At 46.7% G+C, this 22,616-nt stretch overlaps 1 protein-coding gene across 1 annotated transcript in view; it reads left to right on the top strand.

Annotated features, from left to right (window-relative positions):
* LOC140065435 (uncharacterized) overlaps nt 1–22,092 on the top strand; it is a 255,509-nt gene extending 233,417 nt beyond the window's left edge. Inside the window, exons 6-8 of the mRNA XM_072113056.1 lie at nt 7,085–7,396; nt 7,472–7,828; nt 21,415–22,092. Coding sequence (XP_071969157.1) covers nt 7,085–7,396; nt 7,472–7,828; nt 21,415–22,033 — 1,288 coding nt within the window. The 3' untranslated portion in view covers nt 22,034–22,092. The remainder of the gene's footprint in view (nt 1–7,084; nt 7,397–7,471; nt 7,829–21,414) is intronic.
* The last annotated feature ends 524 nt before the right edge of the window (nt 22,093–22,616 follow it).

Below are 22,616 nucleotides of genomic sequence, written 5' to 3'. Positions count from 1 at the left end.
CGAAAGTAAAGATTCTCTTTTATTGAATACACAAAATAAAACTGAGAACACGTATCCAAAGAGTCCAATACTCAGACCACACAGTCTGTGTATTGGACTCTTTGGATACGTGTTCTCAGTTTTATTTCGTGTATTCAATAAAAGAGAATCTTTACTTTCGTATGTCTTGCAAGTCTGTGGAGCAAGTGCCGGGATAATCTTTCCACTAGGAACAGGATCCTCCCCAACAATATCCGAAGCACAAGAGAGCGCGTCAGCCTTAACATTCTTCTCTGCAGGACGGAAATGTATCAGAAAATCGAATCGGGAGAAGAAGAGAGACCAACGAGCCTGACGAAGATTAAGACGCTGAGCGGTCTGCAGATATTGGAGATTCTTGTGGTCAGTAAAAATATGGACCAGATGATGAGCTCCTTCCAGAAGATAGCGCTAATTTTATGGGCAGTAATTCCCGATCACCAATGGAGTAATTCCTCTCAGCAGCTGTGAAGGTCTTGGAGAAAAAAACACAGGTGAGGGTACGACCCCTGGGCCCCTTGTGGGTGAGGACGGCCCTGGCGCCAACAGATGAGGCGTCAACCTCCAACTGATAAGGTTTCTCCGTGTCAGGTCTTGTGAGTACTGGCACAGAGGCAAAGGCAGACTTCAGCCTAGTGATGGCTTCTTCAGCCACCGGAGGCCAGTGTCTAAGATTGGCATTTTTCCTAGTCAGTGCCACGATGGGAGACACAAGAAAAGAAAAGTGGGGAATAAATTGACTATAATAGTTGGCGAAGCCCAGAAATCTCTGTACCGCACGAAGTCCCACTGGGCGAGGCCACTGAAGTACAGCAGTCAACCTGGAAGGATCCACCTGTAGTCCTTTGTCAGAAATGATGTATCCCAGAAACGGAAGACTACTCTGGTGAAATTGGCATTTCTCAAGTTTGGCATATAAATGATTGACCCTTAGGTGCCTGAGAACTTGCCGGACGTGGGTCAGGTGAGACCGTAGGTCAGGAGAGAACACCAAAATATCGTCCAAGTAAACAATGACACAAGTGTAGAGCAAGTCTCTGATGATATCATTAACAAATTATTGGAATACTGCTGGAGCATTGCAGAGTCCAAAAGGCATTACCAAATACTCAAAATGCTCGTCACAAGTATTGAAAGCCGTCTTCCACTCATCGCCCTTCCGAATGCGGATGAGATTGTATGCCCCTCTCAGATCTAGCTTGGTGAAAACCTTGGCACCATGTAGGCGATCAAAAAGTTCGGTGATGAGAGGCACATGGTAGCCTTTTTTCACCGTGACTTTATTGAGACCGATATAATCTATGCACGGACGGAGGGAACCATCCTGCTTAGATACAAAGAAGAACCCAGCAGCAGCGGGGGAAGAAGACTTGCGGATAAATCCCTTCTGCAAATTCTTCTTTATGTAGGCAGACATAGCCTCGGGCACAGATAACGCATATACCCGTCCTCGTGGAGGAGACGTACCTGGCAGCAGGTCAATGGGACAGTCCTAGGGGTGGTGTGGTGGCAGGACCTCCGCTTGCTTCTCAGAGAAAACATTGGCAAAGCACGCTTGAAGACTCTTCAGAGGCTTGTCGACCATGGAAGTTAACATGACAGACACAGGATGAGGAACCTCCAAGCAACGAGACTGGCAGTCTGGACCCCAATGTATAACCTCCCCTGTCCTCAAATTAAGGACTGGAATGTGGATCGCAACCACGGAAGACCTAGCAGGAGGGATGAAGTAGAGCTTGGCAAAACCAGGAAGGACAAACTCTCCATATGCAAAGCACCCACATGGTTATCAGCTCAGTGGGGTAACGTACCAGGTCAGAGCGCACTTGTCCACTAACCGAAGAAATAACAGTCTTATCAAGTAAGACCACTGGAATGTGATACCGGGAAACCAGTGTGGCATTCTTGAAATTCCCCGCAGAGCCGGAGTCCAATAAGGCAGAGACCTGGGTCTGGGTACCAGTGCCAACGCTGAGAAGCACCAGAATCAACAGGCGTGGAGAAGCACTGCTTACACCTAGGGACGCTTCTACCAAAAACCCTAGGTGTGGGCATTTCCTGGACGCTGGGGTCGGATAGGACAAGACCCAAGAAAATGCTCAGGACTAGCGCAATAAAGACAGAGGTTTCCTTGACGTCTTCTGAGACGCTCCTGGGGAGATAGTCTGGCTCTATCCACCTCCATAGACTCTTCCACAGATGGTACGACTGGAGACTGGAGCTGTCTTTGGAAGGCAGGAGCCAAGCGAGGCAAATGTCTTGGACAGGCTCCAGGATTGCTGAGCGTCTGTGGAGAAAATCGCGCACATCTGCAGACTTTCTTCACTTCAAATTTATGCTAAAAACTTATAACTCTGCCCTCCACCTTGCTAAACAGGTCTATTTTACTAATCTCATATCCTCTCTCTCTAACAACCCCAAAAGGCTCTTTGATACCCTTCACTCCTTACTAACACCAAAGGTGCAGCCACCTGTCACAGACCTTGGGGCTGAAGATCTGGCCGCCTATTTTAAGGATAAAATTGATTGTATCCGCCAGGAAATAATTGCTCAATCCACTCATCCCTCCAATCCCCTTCCCTCCCATACCTTATCTTGTTCACTCTCTTCCTTTGAGCCAGTCACAGAGGAAGAAGTGTCTAGGCTCCTTTCCTCTGCTCGCCCCACTACCTGCATCAGTGACCCCATCCCCTCACATCTGGTACAGTCTCTCTCCCCAGCAGTCACTTCTCACCCAACTAAAATTTTCAATCTCTCTCTCTCTTCTGGGGTCGTCCCCTCTTCTTTCAAGCATGCTATTGTTACCCCTTTACTAAAGAAAACTTCTCTGGACCCATCCAATACTACTAACTACAGACCAGTTTCTAACCTCCCTTTCATCTCCAAACTCCTGGAACACTTGGTCTATTCTCGACTAAGCCGCTATCTCTCAGCTAACTCCCTCCTTGACCCCCTACAATCTGGTTTCCGCTCTATGTATTCCACTGAAACTGCTCTTTCTAAAGTCTCCAATGATCTCCTCACTGCTAAATCCAAAGGTGACTATTCTCTCCTCATTCTCCTGGATCTATCGTCAGCGTTCGATACTGTGGACCACCAGCTCCTCCTTAGGATGCTTCACTCCATTGGCCTAAAGGACACTTCACTCTCTTGGTTTTCTTCCTATCTCTCTGACCGCACTTTCAGTGTCTCCTTTTCTGGATCTTTCTCTTCTCATCTTCCTCTCAGTGTCGGGGTTCCTCAGGGATCAGTCCTAGGCCCTCTTCTCTTCTCTCTCTATACTGCCCCCATTGGACAAACCATCAGCAGATTTGGTGTCCAGTATCATCTTTATGCTGATGACACCCAGCTTTATACTTCTGCACGAAACATCACCCCGGCCTTAATCCAGAACACTAGTGATTGTCTCTCTGCTGTCTCTAACATCATGTCCTCTCTCTTCTTGAAACTTAATCTTTCTAAGACTGAACTTCTTGTCTTTCCACCATCTACTAACCAAACCAACCCTGACCTCTCCATCTTGGTCTGTGGGATCACTATAGCACCGAGGCAGCAGGCCCGCTGTCTTGGGGTTGTGCTGGACTCTGACCTCTCCTTTTTACCATATATTCAATCTCTTGCTCGCTCTTGCCGCATGCATCTCAGAAATATCTCCAGAATCCGGCCATTTCTGACATTTGAAACTTCTAAAATGCTAATTGTTGCACTTATTCACTCTCGACTAGACTACTGTAACTCCCTACTAATTGGTCTTCCACTCTCTAAACTCTCTCCTCTTCAATCTATTCTTAATGCAGCAGCCAGGCCCGTATTCACTTTAAAATAATAACCCTCATCCACAAAGCTCTGAATAATGCTGCACCTCTCTATCTCTCTTCTCTCATCTCAGTCTATCGCCCTTCCCGTGCTCTTCGATCTGCCAGTGACATTAGATTAATCTCTACCTTAATTCGAACCTCCCATGCACGTATCCAGGACTTCTCCCGAGTTGCACCAATTCTCTGGAATGCCCTTCCCCAGACTCTGAGACTAATACCCACCCTCCAAAGCTTCAAACGTGCTCTTAAAACCCATCTCTTTAGGCAAGCCTATCACACTCGGTAACTGCATGAAATGTCAACTCTCCCTTTACTAATCCATCCTATGTCCTATCTCCCATCTGTTATCTGGCAAACAGCTGATATATACCAAGCTCCAGGCTTCTCTGCAGTCTTTTACACCTAGAACCCTGTAAATAAGATGGCGGCTGACGGCTGGTTCAAGCAGCAACATCGTTGTTTAGTAAATTATTTATTAAATTATTTTATATTGTTCCCTTATAAAGAATGGCTGGACCATTATACAACCTCTTGTGTCACCCCCTCATCCTCATAGTCTGTAAGCTCTTGTGAGCAGGGCCCTCACTCCTATTGTTCCATATGAATGTTTGTTCTTTGTAATGTAATATAGTAGTGTATATGTCCACTATGATTTGTAAGCGCTACAGAATTTGATGGCGCTATATAAATAAAGATTATAAAGAAAGATAAAGACAGACTTGAGGTTGCTAGAGACATGACTCTTGCTCCCTAAACTGCACGTCTATCCGGGTGGCCAGGTTGATGAGACCACTCAGAGTAGACGGCAGATCATGAGTGGCCAGAGTGTCTATAACGTGAGAGGAAAGTCCCTTTTTGAAAGCTGCGGACAGGGCCGTGTTGTTCCAGGAAAGTTCCAAGGCCAAGGTACAGAACTGGACTGCATAATCTCCCCCGGAGGAATTCCCCTGGCGTAAATTCAATAGTGCAGTCTCAGCGGAGGAAGTCCGAGCCGGTTCTTCAAACACGGACCGGAACTCTTTCAGAAAGGCCGCACGTTTCTGTCCCAAAGGGGGGTAGCCCAAGCCAGGTCTTTCCCGGAGAGGAGGCTGATTATGAAGGCTATCTTTGATCCCTCCGTGATGAATTGAGACGGCATAAGTTCTATGTGCAAGGAGCACTGAGTTATAAAGCTCCTAAACATCTTGGAATCGCCATCATACTTGCTGGGCATGGACAGCCGTAGTCTAGGTTCAGCAGCAGGAGGACAAACCGGAACAGTAGAAGTCACAGAGACTGCCCCAGGAACCTGTTGCTCTTGCTGGGTAGCTAGCAGCTGTTGCAGCTTGGCGGTGAGTTGCTACGGTTGGTCACGCTGTGCGGCAATCTGCCAAGATTGGTGGATCACGATGGTGGCAAGATTGGGCATGCTGGGAGACGGAACCTCTGTGGGATCCATGGCCGGATTTTACTGTCAGGCTCAGGGGTTGTGGATCCTCTGGACCACTGCAGACAATGACACAAGCCACTACCTGGGACGGAGTCCAAGTGGTACCCGGTTTTCACCACAGTCCGCCGCAAAGCGGGTTGGACTAGCTGCGGCGGGGTACCACCAGGTCGTTCCACAGGCGTGACTTGTCTGCAGTGACAGCCAAGGTCAAGGTACAGAAACGGCAGACAATCTCGTGGTCGGGTCCGGGTCAGGGCAGGCGGCAGAGATGCAACGTCAGAGTCCAATCCAGGGTCAGCAACGGGAGGTCCAAGCAGATAGGTACGGGAACACGGGTACACAGGACACAGCAGCACGGAGGAACACTGGTAACACAGGAACATGGAGGGACTCAGGTAGAACAAGAACGCAGGAGACACTGGAATGCAGTATAATCGCTATGGAGCTGTCTCTGAGGCTGTGAGGCACCAATCAGCGGTACGGTGGCCCTTTAAATCTCGCGTGCGCCCTAGGAGACGGGGACTCGCGCGCACGGAGCTGGGCCAAGGGTCTGGAACGAGCAGAGGTGCGCCTGTGAGCCTTGGGGAGCATGGGTGAGCCCACGACCCGCGATATGGGTCGCGGGACCACCTGTGACAGTCGTAGGGGGAGCGGTAACAACTTATTTTTAGGGGGTGTCTTCTTTTCAAAAATCATCCAAGTAGTGGTTCACCAGTGAAAACCAGTTTTATATCGGACATCCCACTGCAGGAAAGAACTAAAAAGTTTTACTCTGTAATGTCTTTACTTTTCTATTTATTCCTTTCTGCACATGTCCCCCATAATCTGCAAATAGCCATGGAAGACAATGGTGCTACACAAACAAAGTATCACGTACTTCTGGTATCCTGGTCATTTAGTGGATATAATACTGCTAATGTCCATTTCGTGTTATGCCTGATGAGAGCTCCGGTTCGGAGCTGAAATGCGTTGCTTCCTTTTTAACCAGTAAAGCTGATTCTTCCTTGAACTTGGATCTCCGTGTGAGTTTTGAATACAGCGCCGTCCTGACTATTCCTCCAGGTTATGATATATTCTCCACATCGTTCCGGGATCCTGGTCCATTGGAGTCCAGGAGTTATGCTGGTGCTCCTGCCACTGCTCTGCAAAGATTGGTTCTTCCTGGCTCAGAAGGCGTTCCAGGTCAGCAAGTTGGCTCCCCACCTTTATTTTCCAGTGGGTCCCGAGTGCTAAGGCAATGACTGGACTGTAGTGGGTATTTCCAGGGGTCGTGACCCGATTCCTTCAGTTCCTATTTGGCCCCTTAAAGGGGTATTCCCATTTTGGCAAATAAATGTTAATGTTTGTATAATGGAAAGTTAAGCAATTTTCCAATATATTTTCTGTGTCAATTCCTCACGGTTTTCTTGATCTCTGCTTGTCCTTTGTCATTGTGGAAATACCCCTTTATGATCATATTATATAATCTGTTTTGTTTCTTGGCAGATGATAATACCGGGAGCTCAGAGGAACATCTGATATCATCACATGTTACAGCAGGTGATGGTTTTATTACACCAGATACATCTGAAGACCATGACAATATCCTAGATGCATCCTCAGGCCTTCGCACCCAAGATCTGTCATCTGCTCCTATTAATTGGGTCCTTTCTACGGAATCATCAGGAACGGATAAAAACATTAAGTCAGGTTTAGAAAGTGTGAATTATTACACTGTTAAAGCAGATCTTAAACAAAGTCACACACAGGAGAACCGATTTTCATGTTCAGAATGTGGGAAATATTTTAGTAAAAAATCAGATCTTGTTAGACATCAAAGAATTCACACAGGAGAAAAACTATTTTCATGTTCAGAATGTGGAAAATGTTTTGCCCATAAACATCATCTAGATGCACATTGGAGAAGTCACACAGGGGAGAAGCGATTTTCATGTTCAGAATGCGGGAAATGTTTTACTCAAAAATCAAGTCTTGTTAGCCATCAAAGAAGTCACACAGGGGAGAAGCCATATTTATGTTCAGAATGTGGGAAATTTTTTTCTCGGAAACATTATCTTGTTTTACATCAAAGATGTCACACAGGAGAGAAGCCATTTTCATGTTCAGAATGTGGAAAATGCTTTACCCAGAAGTCAACCCTTGTGTCGCATCAGAGAAGTCACAAGAAGCCCTTTTCATGTTCAGAATGTGGGAAAACTTTTTCCAGAAAACCATATCTTGATCTGCATCTGATATGTCACGAAAGGCAGAAGATATTTTCATGTTCAGATTGTAGAAAATGTTTTACTGAGAATTCACATTTAGTTATTCATCAGAGAAGTCACACAGGAGAGAAGCCATATTTATGTTCAGAATGTGGAAAATGCTTTACCCAGAAGTCAACCCTTGTGTCGCATCAGAGAAGTCACAAGAAGCCCTTTTCATGTTCAGATTGTGGAAAATGTTTTACTCAGAATTCACATTTTGTTATACATCAGAGAAGTCACACAGGCGAGAAGCCATTTTCATGTACAGATTGCGGGAAATGTTTTTCTCAGAAATCTAATCTTGTTACTCATCAGAAGTCGTTACACAATGTTAAAGCTGATATAATGTTATAAATCTGGAATATGTTGAAGCCACAGATCACATAATTTTGCTAAGTGAACAATCATCATCAGTAGACATTTGTTTCCAAATTATATATTTGTAAAGGAACAAACCAGACAAAAACTATTTGTCTTGTTTTATGTTATATTATTCTGTTTGTCTGTAAAATAATATGTGTATCCCTCTCCTGCTGTTACCTTATATCATATGAGTTCTATGCCTGGTCCTGCCTGGTGTTCCCCTCCGCTATAGCCTATGCCGGTATTGGTGCTTGGAGGTGACATAAAGTATAATGATGCCATCAATTAAGCCGGGTCCCCAGCATATTTGGGCACCAACCATGTCTCTACTCTTATTCAGAACTCCTAATAGCAGCATATCCACCCACCTCAGAGTCCTAGGAGAAACCAGGACCCAGGTGGGCATTTGTATATTGCAGAGACCTGGATAGAATTCTTGCACAGTATGATGAGCACTCACATTTGTGTATCGTGCCGTCGATGGGAAAAAAAAGAGAGCAGGCTCAATCTTTTGCCACATGTATGACACGGAAGCCGTTTTATATGGTGAGGGGAAGGTTGAGGGCAATCACTTCTCCAGCCAACTGGACTGGGGAGATTCTTCGCTGGGGTCCAGAGTGCCAGTCTCCCTGTCTCTTGGTTCTTCGGCTGCTGTCCACCATGTCTTCTGTATCCTCCAAGCCTCTGGTGGGTTTCTCGGAAAAACAAGCAGAGACTTGGCCACCACACTGTCTTTACGTATTATCGTATAGAGCTGCTGCCGGGCACATCTCAGACACGAGGTAGGGTATACCCATTGTCCGCACCTGAGACCACGGCAATGTCAGTCTTTATCATGGAAAATCTGCAGAAAGGGTTCATCCGCAAGTCTTCGTCTCCTGCAGGATCTCTCCTCCCCTCCGTAGACTTTTGTGGGCTTAATAAAGTTACTGTGAAGAATTGATACCCACTACCTTTGATCACAGAACTCTTTGACTGCCTCCGTGGAGCTAAGGTCTTCACTAAGTTGGACCTTCGGGGGGCATGTAATCTCATCCATATCCATGAAGGGGATGAATGGAAGACTGCCTTCAACACTCGAGATTGGCACTTTGAGTATCTGGTATTGCCGTTTGGACTTTGCAATACACCTGCTGTCTTTCAAGAATTTTTCAACAACATTTTCAGGAACTTGTTATATACCTGTGTCGTGGTCTACTGATATCCACGTGATATCCTGATAGCCTCCCATGACCGAAGAAGCATTTTTTAAATTGAAGTCTGCCTTTGCCTCAGCTCCTGTTCTCACGCGGCCTGATACAGAGAGACCATTCCAGCTTGAGGTTGACACTTTCTCTGTAGGTGCTGGAGCCATTCTCGCCCAGATAGCGCCCAATGGACGAATGATCACCTGTGGTTTCTTAAAGGAAACCTACCACTTGTAAGATGCAAATACCGAGCACCAGCTTTGGCGCACCATGCCGCTACTTCAGCTATAAAGATTAAAAAGTGTTTAAACCGCGATACAGCGGTTTATGACACTAACGAAAGTAAGGTCCGGCACCAGCTCACCCAGAGCTGGTGTTCAGTTTTTGCATCTTACACCTACCATTTCAAGTGGTAGGTTTCCTTTAAAGACTTTTTCTGTTGCAGAGAGGAAATAATCTATTGGTGATCGGGAGCTTCTGGCCATAAAACTTCCCTTGGAAGAGTTATCTGGTGGAAGGAGCTCATCATCTGGTCTGTATCTACACGGAACATAAGAATTTCTCATACCTCCAGACCACCCAGCGTCTCATTCCTTGACCGGCTCGTTGGTCCCTCTTTTTCTTCTGCTTCAATTTTATGAAACATTTCCAGCCTGCAGAGAATGTTAAGGCTGATGCTCTCTCTCGTGCCTCTGATGTGATTGGGGAAGAACCGACTCCTCGTCATATTGTTCCTCCTGAACGATCGTTGCCGCTACTGTGGACCTACGGCAGCTTCCTCTTGCCAATACTTATGTCCAACCTGCTCTTTGAAAGAGGATACTAACTTGGGGACATTGCTCTTGTGTGGCTGGGCACCCTGGGATGCAGAGGTCTGCCCCTCTCATATCTTGTTACTACTAGTGGCCAGATCTGGTCAAGGTTGTTCGAGATTTTGTTCATGTGCTTCCTTTGCCCTTGCTTCCTTTGCTCTTGCCGTTGCCGATACCCAGTTGCCTGTGGACTCACATAGCCATGGACTTTGTTGCGTATCTCCCATCATTTTCCGGTAATACAGTCATCTGGATGGTAAAAGATCGGTTCTCCAAGATGTCCCACTTTGTGCCTCTAACAGGTCTGCCATCATCTCCTCGTCTTGCCAGTCTGTTCTTTCAACATACCGTCCGGCTACATGGACTTCCTCTTCACATTGTCTCGGACAGTGGGGTCCAGATTGTTTCCAGGTTCTGGCGTTACCTCTGCAATCAACTGCAGGTCAAGCTGGACTCCTCCTCTGCATACCACCTACAGTCCAACGGGCATGTGGAGAGACCAGACTCTGGGATGCTATCTAATGAACTTTGTCTCTGCTCAACGGGACGATTGGTCGTCCCTCTTACCTTGGGACACGTCCTACACCCAAAAAATGTTTTTACATTTAAATTTTTTTTTTTTTATTTACATTTAAATTTTTTTTGATCACTGTAGTCTATCACAGTGTTGGGACAAATGGCAAATGGATATAACTTCTATGTTGCAGCTACAAGAGTGACTGCACCTGCTCAGAGAAGGGCATTGCTGCTGCATCTAGGAGGACCTGATTCCCAGGACATATTTAAACAGGAGAAGAGTCAGTCTATGAGACAGTCATGGTGTTGCCCTGGCCAATCATAGCCATGGCTAGTACTTTGTAGTGTCAATTTGCCAGATTAGCTATTCAGATGCCAATCAGGTAATATGTCCAGGTTAGGCAGCCAAACCTGACAATCAGGTCCGCTCATGTCTATTGGAAAAGCTTCACCTCTGCAGAGCAGCCTGATTCCAAAGATGTCTCCAGGTCTACCACAACCAGATTCCTCAAATTTGATGCAAGGGGTTGTGTGAAGATATCATTGCTATTAAATCCTTAACAATGCATCACTTATAACAATATCATGCGTAGGCTGTGGGTGTTTGGAGAGGGGTCATGGACTGAGCCCTCTCCATAGTTGGTGAGCATTTGCTGAATACACTTAGAAGCATTAAAAGCTAACAGTAAAAAGCTGGCGGTTTGCGGGCACTGCCATGTTGGCTAAGATTGTCGCTCCCCATCTTCGGGAAATGGCGATCTGTTGCTATGACAGCCTTATAATGGGTGCTCCCGCAATCCCTCAGTTTGCCCCTGGAGCTCCGCGGATCTTACTCCCCTGGCTCCAGCGGTGGTCTCTTGATAATTGAAGCTGGCCTGCCATAAGTGCCTGCCTCTTCCTGTGACCCTTGCTGGATCTTTAAGCCATCCCCTAAAGAGAAAGCTCCCCTGTGTATCCTGCATTCCTGTGTGCCAGTCCGTTCCTGTGTTCCTGATGCATGTGCCAGTCCATTCCTGGGCTCCTGATCCATGTTTCAGGCCATTCCTGTGTTCCTGATCCGTGTGCCAGTCCGTTGCTGTGTTCCTGATCTATGTGCCAGCTCCTGCGATTCCTGACGTGAGTCCTAGTGTGCCTTCCTGTGCTGTTCTCCCGCTGTCACACCGGATACAGATGGATGCACCTGTGGAACGACCTGTTGGTACCCCGCAGCAGCAAGTCCATCCTGCTTTGTGGCAGGCTCTGGTGAAGACCAGGTGCCACTTAGACTCCAGTCCCAGGTCTCAGTCTCTAGTACCACCTCCACCGGTAGCCCTGACAGTAAGATCCAGCCTTGGACCCTGCCAAGGAGCCTCGTCAGATACTGGCAGAACTTTCTGTTGTTGTCGCCCGGCAGTCACAGCAGATTGCTGCTCAAGGAGAATTTTTAAGCCAAGTCGCTTCCGCTCTTCAACAGCTTCTTGACTCTTGGCCTCAGCATCAGGCCCCTGTGACTACTCCTGCAGCAATTCCAGCGACTTCTCCTATCATCCCTTTCAGTCCACCGACACCAGAACCTAGGCTAAGACTGTCTATGCCTTATAAATACAATGCCGATCCCAAACTGTGCAGAGGATTCATCACCCAGTGCCATCTCAGTTTTTCAGCGAGCGCTCCAAGGTGGCGTTCATCATCAGCCTCCTCACCAGGAAGGCCCTGGCCTTGGCTACTCCTTTGTTGGACAGAAATGATCCAGTTACGGCCACCCATACCACTTTCCTGGCAGAGTTCCGGTCCGTGTTTGAGGAACAATCACGAGCCTCCTCAGCGGAAACCGCACTACTGAACCTGCGCCGAGACTCATCTGTGGGTGTATACGCTGTCCAGTTCTGCACCGTGGCATCTGAACTTGGTTGGAACAATGCGGCTTTTAAGAAAGGACTGTCCTCACGAGATAAAGATGCATTGGATGCCCAAGCTGAAGAGTTGCGGCACGAGTGACCTGTAGTCGCTCAGAGGGGTTTCATATGCAAGTCCTCCTCTCCAGCAGGTGCCGGTATCTTCTTTGTGACCAAGAAGGACAGCTCCTTACATCCCTGCATAGACTATCGCAGGCTGAACAAGATCACGGTTGAAAACCGGTACCCCCTGCCATTAATTACAGAACTCTTGGATCGCCTGCGTGGTTCGAGGGTGTTCTCCAAACTGGATCTCCGTGGTGCTTACAATCTCATACGGATCTGCAAGAGTCATGAGTGTAAGACGGCGTTTAATACCCGTGACGGGCAATTTGAATATTTAGTAATGCCCTTTGATATGTGTAACCCCTCTGCTGTCTTTCAGGAGTTTGTGAACAACATTTTTCGAGACCTTCTTTTATATGTGTGTCGTGGTCTACCTAGATGACATCTTAGTGTACTCTCCAGACCTTGAATTCAACCAGGCACACGTACGACAAGTTCTTGGTTTCACCAGCACAGCCTTCAATTCCTTAATTACATAATTTCCGACAGAGGCCTCCAGATGGACCCAGCAAAACTGTCTGCAGTTCTTCAGTGGCCACGCCCAGGGGGCCTACGAGCCATACAGAGGTTCATGGGTTTTGTAAACTATTACCGGAAGTTTATTCTGCACTTCTCCTCTCCCATCGTGGCACTCACCAAGAAGGGTGCCAATCCACGTGCCTGGTCTCCAGTTGCTGAGATGGCCTTCTCCAAGTTGCAGTGGCTTTCTCCTCTGCTCCTGTATTCACTAGGCTTGATATGAACTAACCCTTTCTTCTTGAGGTGGATGCGTCCTTCGTAGGAGCTGGAGCGGTGCTAACCCAGAAAGGGCCAGAAGGTCGAACTTCCACATGCGGCTTCTTTTCTAAAACTTTTTCCCCCACTGAGAGGAATTATTCAATTGGAGACAAAGAGCTGTTGGCCATCAAGCTTGATCTGGAAGAATGGCGGTATCTTCTGGAGGGAGCTCTCCATCCCGTTAGTGTGTACACTGACCACAAGAACTTGCTGTACCTCCAGACCCCCTAGGGCCTGAATCCCAGAAAAGCCCGGTGGTCATTGTTGTTCTCCCATTTCGACCTGATTCATTTTCGTCCAGCAGACAATGTCAAAACTGATGCCCTGTCCTATGCTTCGGATGTTATTGGAGAAGAACCGGCTCCTCGGCACATCATTTCTCCTGACCAGCTTGTTGTCTCAGCTCCGGTGGATCTTCGGCAGCTTCCCCCCGGCAAGACATATGTTAGACCTGCTCTCCGGAAGAGGATTCTGTCTGTGGGACATTCTTCTCATGTGGCTGGGCACCCTGGGGTGCAACCTACTGTGACCCTCATCTCCCGCTACTACTGGTGGCCAGACCTGGTCAAAGATGTCCGGGAGTTTGTGGGATCCTGCTCTTCCTGTGCCTGTAACAAAGCCTCTTGTCTCAAACCGGCTGGACTGGTACTTCCGGTGCTGATACCCAGTCTCCGTGGTCTCATGTGGCAATGGATTTTGTCACTGATCTGTCTGTCTCTTGGGGCAGTACTGTCACCTAGATGGTGACGGACCGGTTTTCCAAAATGTCCCATTTTGTTTCACTTCCAGGTCTTCCGTCTTTCCCACGACTTGCCAGTCTATTCTTCAAACATATCTTCCGGCTGCATGGACTTCCGCTACATCGTGTCCAATCGAGGAGTTCAGTTTGTGTCAAAATTCTGGCGTTCCTTGTGTAACCAACTGCAGGTCAACCTTGACTTTTCTTCTGCCTACCACCCTCAGTCAAATGGTCAAGTAGAGAGGGTGAACCAGACTTCGGGCTGCTACCTCTGGCGCTTCATCTCAGCCCGTCAGGACAACTGGGCTGACCTAATACCTTTGACTGAGTTGTCCTACAATTCCCTGAACTCGGGGTCTACTGGCTCGGCTCCGTTCTTTGTGGTCTATGGATGTATTCCTTGCCCTCCTTTTCCACTGTCTACTCCCTCTGATGTCCCTGCGGTAGAGGATTTGCTGCAGGACCTCAAATCTATTTGGGACCAGACCGGCCAGTCTCTTATACGAGCTACAGACCGTACCAGGCTGATAAGAAACGTTAAGCTCCTCCTGTCTTCTCTCCTGGTGACAAAGTATGGTTGTCCTCCAAGCACATCCGGCTTAAGATACCCAGCTACAAACTTGGTCCCCGGTTCCTTGGTCCCTTTGAGGTAATCAAGCTCATCAATCAAGTGGCCTACAACCTCCAACTTCCTCCATCTATGCGCAGCTCGAACTCCTTCCATGTCTCCTTCCTGAAGTCATCTGGAACTGCTTCTTCCAGCAAGCCCCTCCTTCTGCTCCTGAGGCGGATTCCCCAGATGTCTTTGAAGTTAAGGAGGTTCTGGACATGAAGATCGTGAGGGGTAAGCGGTTCTTTCTTGTAGGCTGGAAGGGGTTTCAGGCCTGAGGAGAGATCCCGAGAGCCTGAGGAGAACATTTTGGATCGGACTCTCCTCCAGAGGTTCCTTGGGACCAAGAAGAAAAGTGGGAGGCCAAAGGGGAGGGGGGTACTGTCACGAGTGCTCCCGCAATCTCTGTCTCTGGTCACAGGCGCACCCGTGTACCTCCATGTGCCCCCAGAGCTCTGCGGATTTTACCTCCCCTGGCTCCAGCGGCAGTCTCTCTGGCTCCCGCGGCTCGCAAAGATTTAATAAGTGTCTGCCTCTTTCTGTGACCCTTGCCAGATCTTCAAGCCATCCCCTGAAGCGAAAGTTCCCATGTGTATCGTAGGTTCCTGTGTATTCTGCGTTCCTGTGCTCCTGTGTATCCTGCGTTCCTGTGTATCCTGAGCTCCTGTGTGCCAGTCCGTTCCTTTGTTCCTGATCCATGTACCAGTCCATTCCTGTGTTCCTGATCCGTGTGCCAGTCTGTTCCTGCGTTCCTGATCCATGTGCAAGTCCGTTCCTGTGTGCCATTTCCTGCGATACCTGACGTGAGTGCTAGTGTGCCTTCCTGTGCTGTTCTCCCGCTGCATTACTACCTTGGCAGCCACCGCAGGCTAGTTGCACCTGTGGAACCAGTAAGACCATCCCGCTTTGCGGCGGGCTCTGGTGAAGACCAGGTGCCACTTAGACTCCGATCCCAGGTGTCAGCTTCTACCATCTCCCGCGGTGGTCATGGGGGTCCACAGACTCCCAGCCCTGACAGTAAGATCCGGCCATGGACCCTGCCAAGGAGCCCTGCCCTGACAAGCCTTACATCATACATTGAAAATGTTATCAAAAGATGCAAAAAATGACACCACAAACAGCTCCATACATTGAAGTATGAAAAAAGTTATTAGCGCCAAAACATGGCAAAAAGAATAATTTTTTATTTGTACAGGAGGTTATAATTTTTGTAAATGTATGAAAACATAGATTTGGTATCTCTGTGATCGTACAGACCCAAAGTATAAAGTAGACATGTCAATTGGGGCCCACAGTGAAAGATGTAAAAGAAAAATATAGGCTTTCCAGTACACGGAATTCGAATATTAAATACCATCACTATGAAGTCCAATTTGTCATGCAGAAAACAAGCCCTCACACAGCTCCTTACATTGATAAATAAAAAAGCTATGGATTTTTGAAGGTGGGGAGTAAAAAAGGAAAATGCACAAAAGGAAAATCCCCCTCGGGGGGGAAAAAGTTTAGTAGAGAACTGTTCCTGGTGTCCTGGTTATGGCTTCGTGAAGAGACTCATGTACTCCATGTACTCCACAGCCAGAGGAGAAGCACACACATACCAAGAGAAGCACACACTCTACCAGAGCAGGAATTGTGGTTCTGCAGTTAAATCTCCATTGAACACCCGCCTCGTACAAGCTCTACAGAAAGGACGCTTCCTCTCGCCTGCTCCAAACTCTTTAGCCAGCACCAAATCCAGCATCTTACTGAGCACATTCAGCGCACAACAAGTTTCAGACAAAGAATGTCCTAAATCATCACATGACTTGACATAATTAAGGACAATCTTTTGTCAGAAATGCACTGACCGCGCTTTTAACTTGTGGATGTCTTGTTATCTGTGAATAAGGTTTATATGCCCTCTGGACACCCGAGTGGGATCGTATTTCTCCCACACAAGGGGCTGGTCACATGACTATGACATCATCACAGGTCCTTTCCCCTCTCACATATATCTGAAGCACAGCTCTGCAGGTAGAGGTACGTGTGTAGTCACTGGTGTTGTCTGTAAGGGTTACCGAGGGGACATTAATCAGTGACCCCTCACTTCCATCCCTCTGCTATTTTCCACCAGAATCTCATCCATCCCTAAGTATCCGCTCACTATACAGAGGAGGGATGTGGGTGGTGAAGGGAGATCTGTATGAAGCCGCGACCAGTGCAGACTGCAATGTGCTGCAGATGGTTATAGGAAAGTTACAGCCTAATAATAGACTGATATCATCAAAGAGAAACTCCTATATAATCCATTATTATCCCAACCACACGACATCCACCACCGAGTCACCGGCATCTCCTCATTGTACTTCTACTCATTACAGGAACCGCATTTCTCTACATGATGTTACTTTATCTTATCTTCTTTCTCTTCAGGATCAGACAATGGACAGAGACACGAGGGTGGAGAGAATATTCCAGCTCACCCTAGAGATTCTCTCCTATATTACTGGAGAGGTGAGAGATTGGGATGAGGTCACATGACATCATTATCTATGGGAATAACAGATGATAGGACTGGAGAGGTGAGAGATTCTGGAAATGTATGGAGGGAGATTTATCAATGTGTCTCTCCATAACCAGGATTACACAGTAGTGAAGAAGACCTCTAGTGGGCGCTGTCAGGCCCCTGTGTATGAAGGATGGGGGAGAACCCTGACCCCAATCCCGGCTCCTCCACATCCTCCCCTGATACATGATGACATCAATGAGCAGAAGATCCTAGAAGTCACCCACAAGATGATGGAGCTGCTGACTGGAGAGGTGACACTGCTGGGAATGCTGGGACATTATACAGTAATGCTATGAAGGGATCTGAGTGATGATGGGATCATTGTGTGTGTGTCAGGTTCCTATAAGGTGTCAGGATGTGGCTGTCTATTTCTCCATGGAGGAGTGGGAGTATTTAGAAGGACACAAAGATGTCTACAAGGACGTCATGATGGAGGACCACCAGCCCCTCACATCAGCAGGTAATAGACAGGACTAAATCCACACGTCCTTTCATTATCTGTATGGAAAGAAGGAATTCAGTCTCTGGATGTTTCCTACAGGTAGATCCAGTAAGAGAACATCACCGGAGAGATGTCCCAGTCCTCTTCTTGTACCACAGGATTGTTCAGAAGAGAAATATGTCCCACAGGATCATCAGGTATCAATTTGTTTATCAATTTAAGTTCAATCTGAATTTTTTTGGACACTCCCTGTGTTCAGATATTTATGTAAATACCCCTTTAGTGTTATCTCTATTCATTTGGTGACGTCTTACTGTATTTGTTTCTCAGTTTGTGTATCAGGGTGAAGACGTGAAGAATATTACCGCTCCAGAGACATATGTGAGGGTTGATGAACCATGTAAGGAGGAGATTCCTACAGGTAACTACCCAGGTGAGTAGTAACCACAAGATAAAGCAGAGACGAGTGATAACACAATCAAGAACATGGAGACATAGGGGTATATTTATTATACACTGGCGCTCACATATGAAAAGTCGCCAACAGCAGCGAGTGAGCCAGCTAGGGGACAGTAACATCACGCGTCGGCCCAAACAACACCTTCCGCTCAGCCCCTTCACACCCCACTGGCGTGAAAGTGGCAGAGAGGGCAAAATAATCACAAGTGTTAGCAATAAGCTAGCATTCGCAATTGTTTCAGGGCCACTGACGTGGCGCAGAAGTCCTGATAAATATTCCCCATAGATTAAGAAAAGCTGGAAGGTGGGAGCTATGAGGGTCAGAAAAACTGCTCACCAAGGCCTCGGAGGAAGAGACTGAGATGCTACATCAAGAATTATATCATATCAAACAAATGTTCTGCAATACATTTTCCATTTTATCAGTAAACTTTACAGTATTAGTAACTTCCAAATTTTGAGGCCTGGAAGCTGTATGCCCAGCTGGCAAGTTGAGCAACCATCATCTCCAATGTTTCACTATTCTGCCATCAGCAGATCCTTGTAACCCTATAGGGATCAGTGACATCCAGCAACAAGAATCGCTTGCCCTTTGAAAGGCCCCCAGAGTATTATATATCCAGGCCTTTCTCGATAAGGTTAAAACAGTTTGGCCACATTATATCTGCATCGCTCCCTATGAACTCCCTGTGCCGTACTACAATCCTCTGCACCTGAAGTGCATGAAACGGACCATATGGGAATTCACAGTATGCCTTGTTTGCTCGACGACAGAATCCTTAACAACTTGCTCGATAACTCAGGGAACTCTCTTGGACCATATCATCAAAATCTCTTAGGAGGATGATTGCACACTGCCAAAGTTTCATCTCATTAAGGTCAATAATTCAGACACTGCCTCCGAAAGGACCTGAACCCATTTTAGGCTCTGGATACCCCTCCAAAATACATCCACCTGTTGAAAACCCCAAAATCTCCTTTCTGCAGGGCGAAAGGTAGCCCCATGACCAGCTCAAAGTAGGTACAGGTGACCCCAAAAGCCAAACAGTTGACCTCGGGCAAGTATTAATCAGAGAACCTGAAAAGAAGGGGGTAAAAAGCAGTCCTAAAGTAAGTTGAGTGAATGTTATGTGCAAAACACCCAATTCTCATAACCTCTGCATCTGGGAGGCCAGGTTTATCCAGCTCTGTAGCTGCCCTAATATGAGAGGAATTGGTGCCCTAATATCCAGAGGTCCATCCCAAGACCCCTGCCACTTTTTAAATATCACCTGCAGCCAAGCCAAGCTGTGGGGGGCACCACTCTTATGAACGGAAAATTGGGACCCACTCTGGGTAAAAGAGAAACTCACCGTAGTCACTGTAACTGGGCTAGAGACAGTCAGTACACTGATCCAAGGCCGTACCTGTCAATTTTCATACATTGTACCCATATACAAACAACACTTACTCCTCAATAAACCCCAGGGGTGGGTAGCTGATTGGGACAAGAAGCTCCTTGGCATTTGCAGGGGCTATCTATATACTGAGTGGGCACATGCAGTAGAATAGGGTCCTGTCAAAAATGGACGCTGGTGGGTAAAGCCAACAAATAATTGGGGACCCCAAAATACCCAGTGGCGGCCCTGCCCCTGGGAGTGTAACAGCCGCCAGTCATGAATGGAACCTGCATGTGATGTCTTATCAACTTCGCAGAGCCATGGCAGGAGCACCAGCACAACTCCCAGCACAACTCCTGGTCTGTGACTGTGGGGAACAACAAGACGCAACACTGAAGTGACTTCTGCCCCTGCCTTCAGGGGAGTGAAAGAAGAGGCTGACAGCATATGAGTGGTTAATTACAGAAGCTCCCATACTGAGGGGAGCTACAGTGATAGCCTCCAAAGACACAACTAGTGGGAACTGAACTGACACCCCAGCAACCACCTGAAAAATGTGGAGTCGTGTCCTTTGAGGAAGGTGCAGGACTAGTTTGATCTCCCATTATTAACGTGAGAACTGCACAGAGAGGAGATGATGGGGCTGGTGCTACAGAGCCCTCAGCAGTGTCAGCATCCAGCTGAACAAACAGAGACGAGAGTAAAGTTATTGCTGTGTCTCTCCTCTGCCTCAATTAATCTCAGGGAAGAATGCAAATAAGTTTTCCAAGGTGTTAAATAGAAAACAATCCTCCTTTTGCTACCTTGAAAGGCAGCCCCCTTAGCATCAAGTATGACCTACATGAAGTCTAATAAGGTGGCCTTAATTGGCAATGTCTCCTTAAGGAGAACACCACTTAATCTCAGTGAGCCGATGACTAGGGGTGGGGTGGGGTCTGGACGGGCAGAGACAAATAGGAGCCTGGAGACTACATGACCTCCTGCCTGGGGATGGGAAGGGGAACAGACACTGGCAAGTAGATAGCTAAGCCCTCAACTTCAGTGACAAGAGGGATCTTCCAAAGTTACCAAAACCAGCTTGAGACAGCTTCAGTGTTGCCTCAAAGAGGGAGAGGGAAGGAAGGAACATCCATATTAATCACCACATCCTTTTGAAGGGGAGGTCATCATGTAAGCCACAGGGGAGAGGTGAGAGTCCATCTTAAAGGTACTTCCCACCAGCCAATTAAAGCCTGATAGCACCCAAAATTTTAACCCCTTCACATCTAATAACATTGTTATTAGGTACCTTCCTTAAGCAGTCACATGTACCCCACAGGAAGTGTCTTTGGCTCTGCTGCTCTCTGCCTCCTCCACCTGCTTATGCAGGACAGGAGATGCACATTCATGTGAGAGGAATATGACCACACACAAATACCTGCCCAATCATAGTCCGGGCTGAGTTTAGGGTCAGATCCATGGGCAACCAAAAAGGCACAATAGAAGGACTGATGTAGACATGTTAGAATTATTAAATCTGTGAAATGCAGAATTTTTGTTACGTTAAATTTAGAGAATGTATTATTTCTCCATCCTGTGTATATTTAAGAATTTTGTCTTTGTGGGAATACCCCTTTATGGTCATATTTTATAATCTGTTTTGTTTCTTGGCAGATGACAATACCGGGAGCTCAGAGGAACATCTGATATCATCACATGTTACAGCAGGTGATGGTTGTATCAAACCAGATACATCTGAAGATCATGAGAATATCCCAAGTGCTTCCTCAGACCTTCACACACAAGATCTGTCATCTTATCCTATTAGATGGGTCCTTTCTACTGAATCATCAGGAACGGATAAGAACATTAAGTCAGGTTTAGAAAGTGTGAATTATTACACTGTTAAAGCAGATCTTCAACAATGTCACACAGGAGAGAAGCGATTTTCATGTCCCGAATGTGGGAAATGTTTTAGTCAGAAATCAAATCTTGTAAGACATCAAAGAATTCACACAGGAGAGAAGCTATTTTCATGTTCAGAATGTGGGAGATGTTTTAGTCACAAATCAGATCTTGTTAAACATCAGAGAAGTCACACGGGGGAGAAACCATTTTCATGTTCAGAATGTGGGAAATGTTTTGCCCATAAACATCATCTAGATGCACATCAGAGAAATCACACAGGAGGGAAGCGATTTTCATGCTCAGAATGTGGGAAATGTTTTCGTCAGAAATCAAATCTTGTAAGACATCAAATAATTCACAGAGGAGAGAAGCGATTTTCATGTTCAGATTGTGGGAGATGTTTTAGTCACAAATCAGATCTTGTTAAACATCAGAGAAGTCACACGGGGGAGAAACCATTTTCATGTTCAGAATGTGGGAAATGTTTTGCCCATAAACATCATCTAGATGCACATCAGAGAAGTCACACGGGGGAGAAGCCATTTTCATGTCCATATTGTGGGAGATGTTTTAGTCACAAATCAAATCTTGTTAAACATCAGAGAAGTCACACGGGGGAGAAACCATTTTCATGTTCAGAATGTGGGAAATGTTTTGCCCATAAACCAAATTTTTATCGACATCTGTTAACTCACACAGGGGAGAAGCCATTTTCATGTACAGATTGTGGGAAATGTTTTTCTCAGAAATCTAATCTTGTTTATCATCAGAAGTCGTTACACAAAGCCGATATAATGTTATAAATCTGGAATATGTTGAAGCCACAGATCACATCGTTTTGCTCAATAAACAATCATCAGTAGACATTTGCTTCTAAAATACATATTTGTAAAGGAACGAACCAGACATAAACTATTTGTCTTGTTTTATGTTATATTATTATATTATATTATTGTTTGTCTTTAAAAAAACACGTGTGTCTCTCTCCTGCTGTTACCTTATATGATATGAGTTCTATGCCTGGTCCTGCCTGGTGTACCCCTCCGCTATAGCCTATGCCGGTATTGGTGCTTGGAGGTGGCACAAGGTATAGTGATGCCATCAATCAAGCCGGGTCCCCAGCATATTTGGGCACCAAACATGTCTCTACTCTTATGCAGAACTCCTATTAGCAGCATATCCACCCACCTCAGAGTCCTAGGAGAAACCAGGACCCAGGTGGGCATTTATATATTGCAGAGACCTGGATAGGACCCCCCCCCCCCCTCCCCGGCTGAGACCAGACCTAGAAACACAAATAAAAAGGTAATCCAAAGAAAGCTCCACCACTGAAAGGCCACACCTGTGAATATTTAGGGAGTTGCTACAAAAGATAATCCGGTTGAA

This window comes from Engystomops pustulosus, chromosome 6 (genome assembly GCF_040894005.1).
Source record: "Engystomops pustulosus chromosome 6, aEngPut4.maternal, whole genome shotgun sequence".
Lineage (NCBI taxonomy): Eukaryota > Metazoa > Chordata > Amphibia > Anura > Leptodactylidae > Engystomops > Engystomops pustulosus.
The sequence above is the reverse complement of the archived record's forward strand: the minus strand, read 5'-3'. Positions and strand labels throughout refer to the sequence as shown.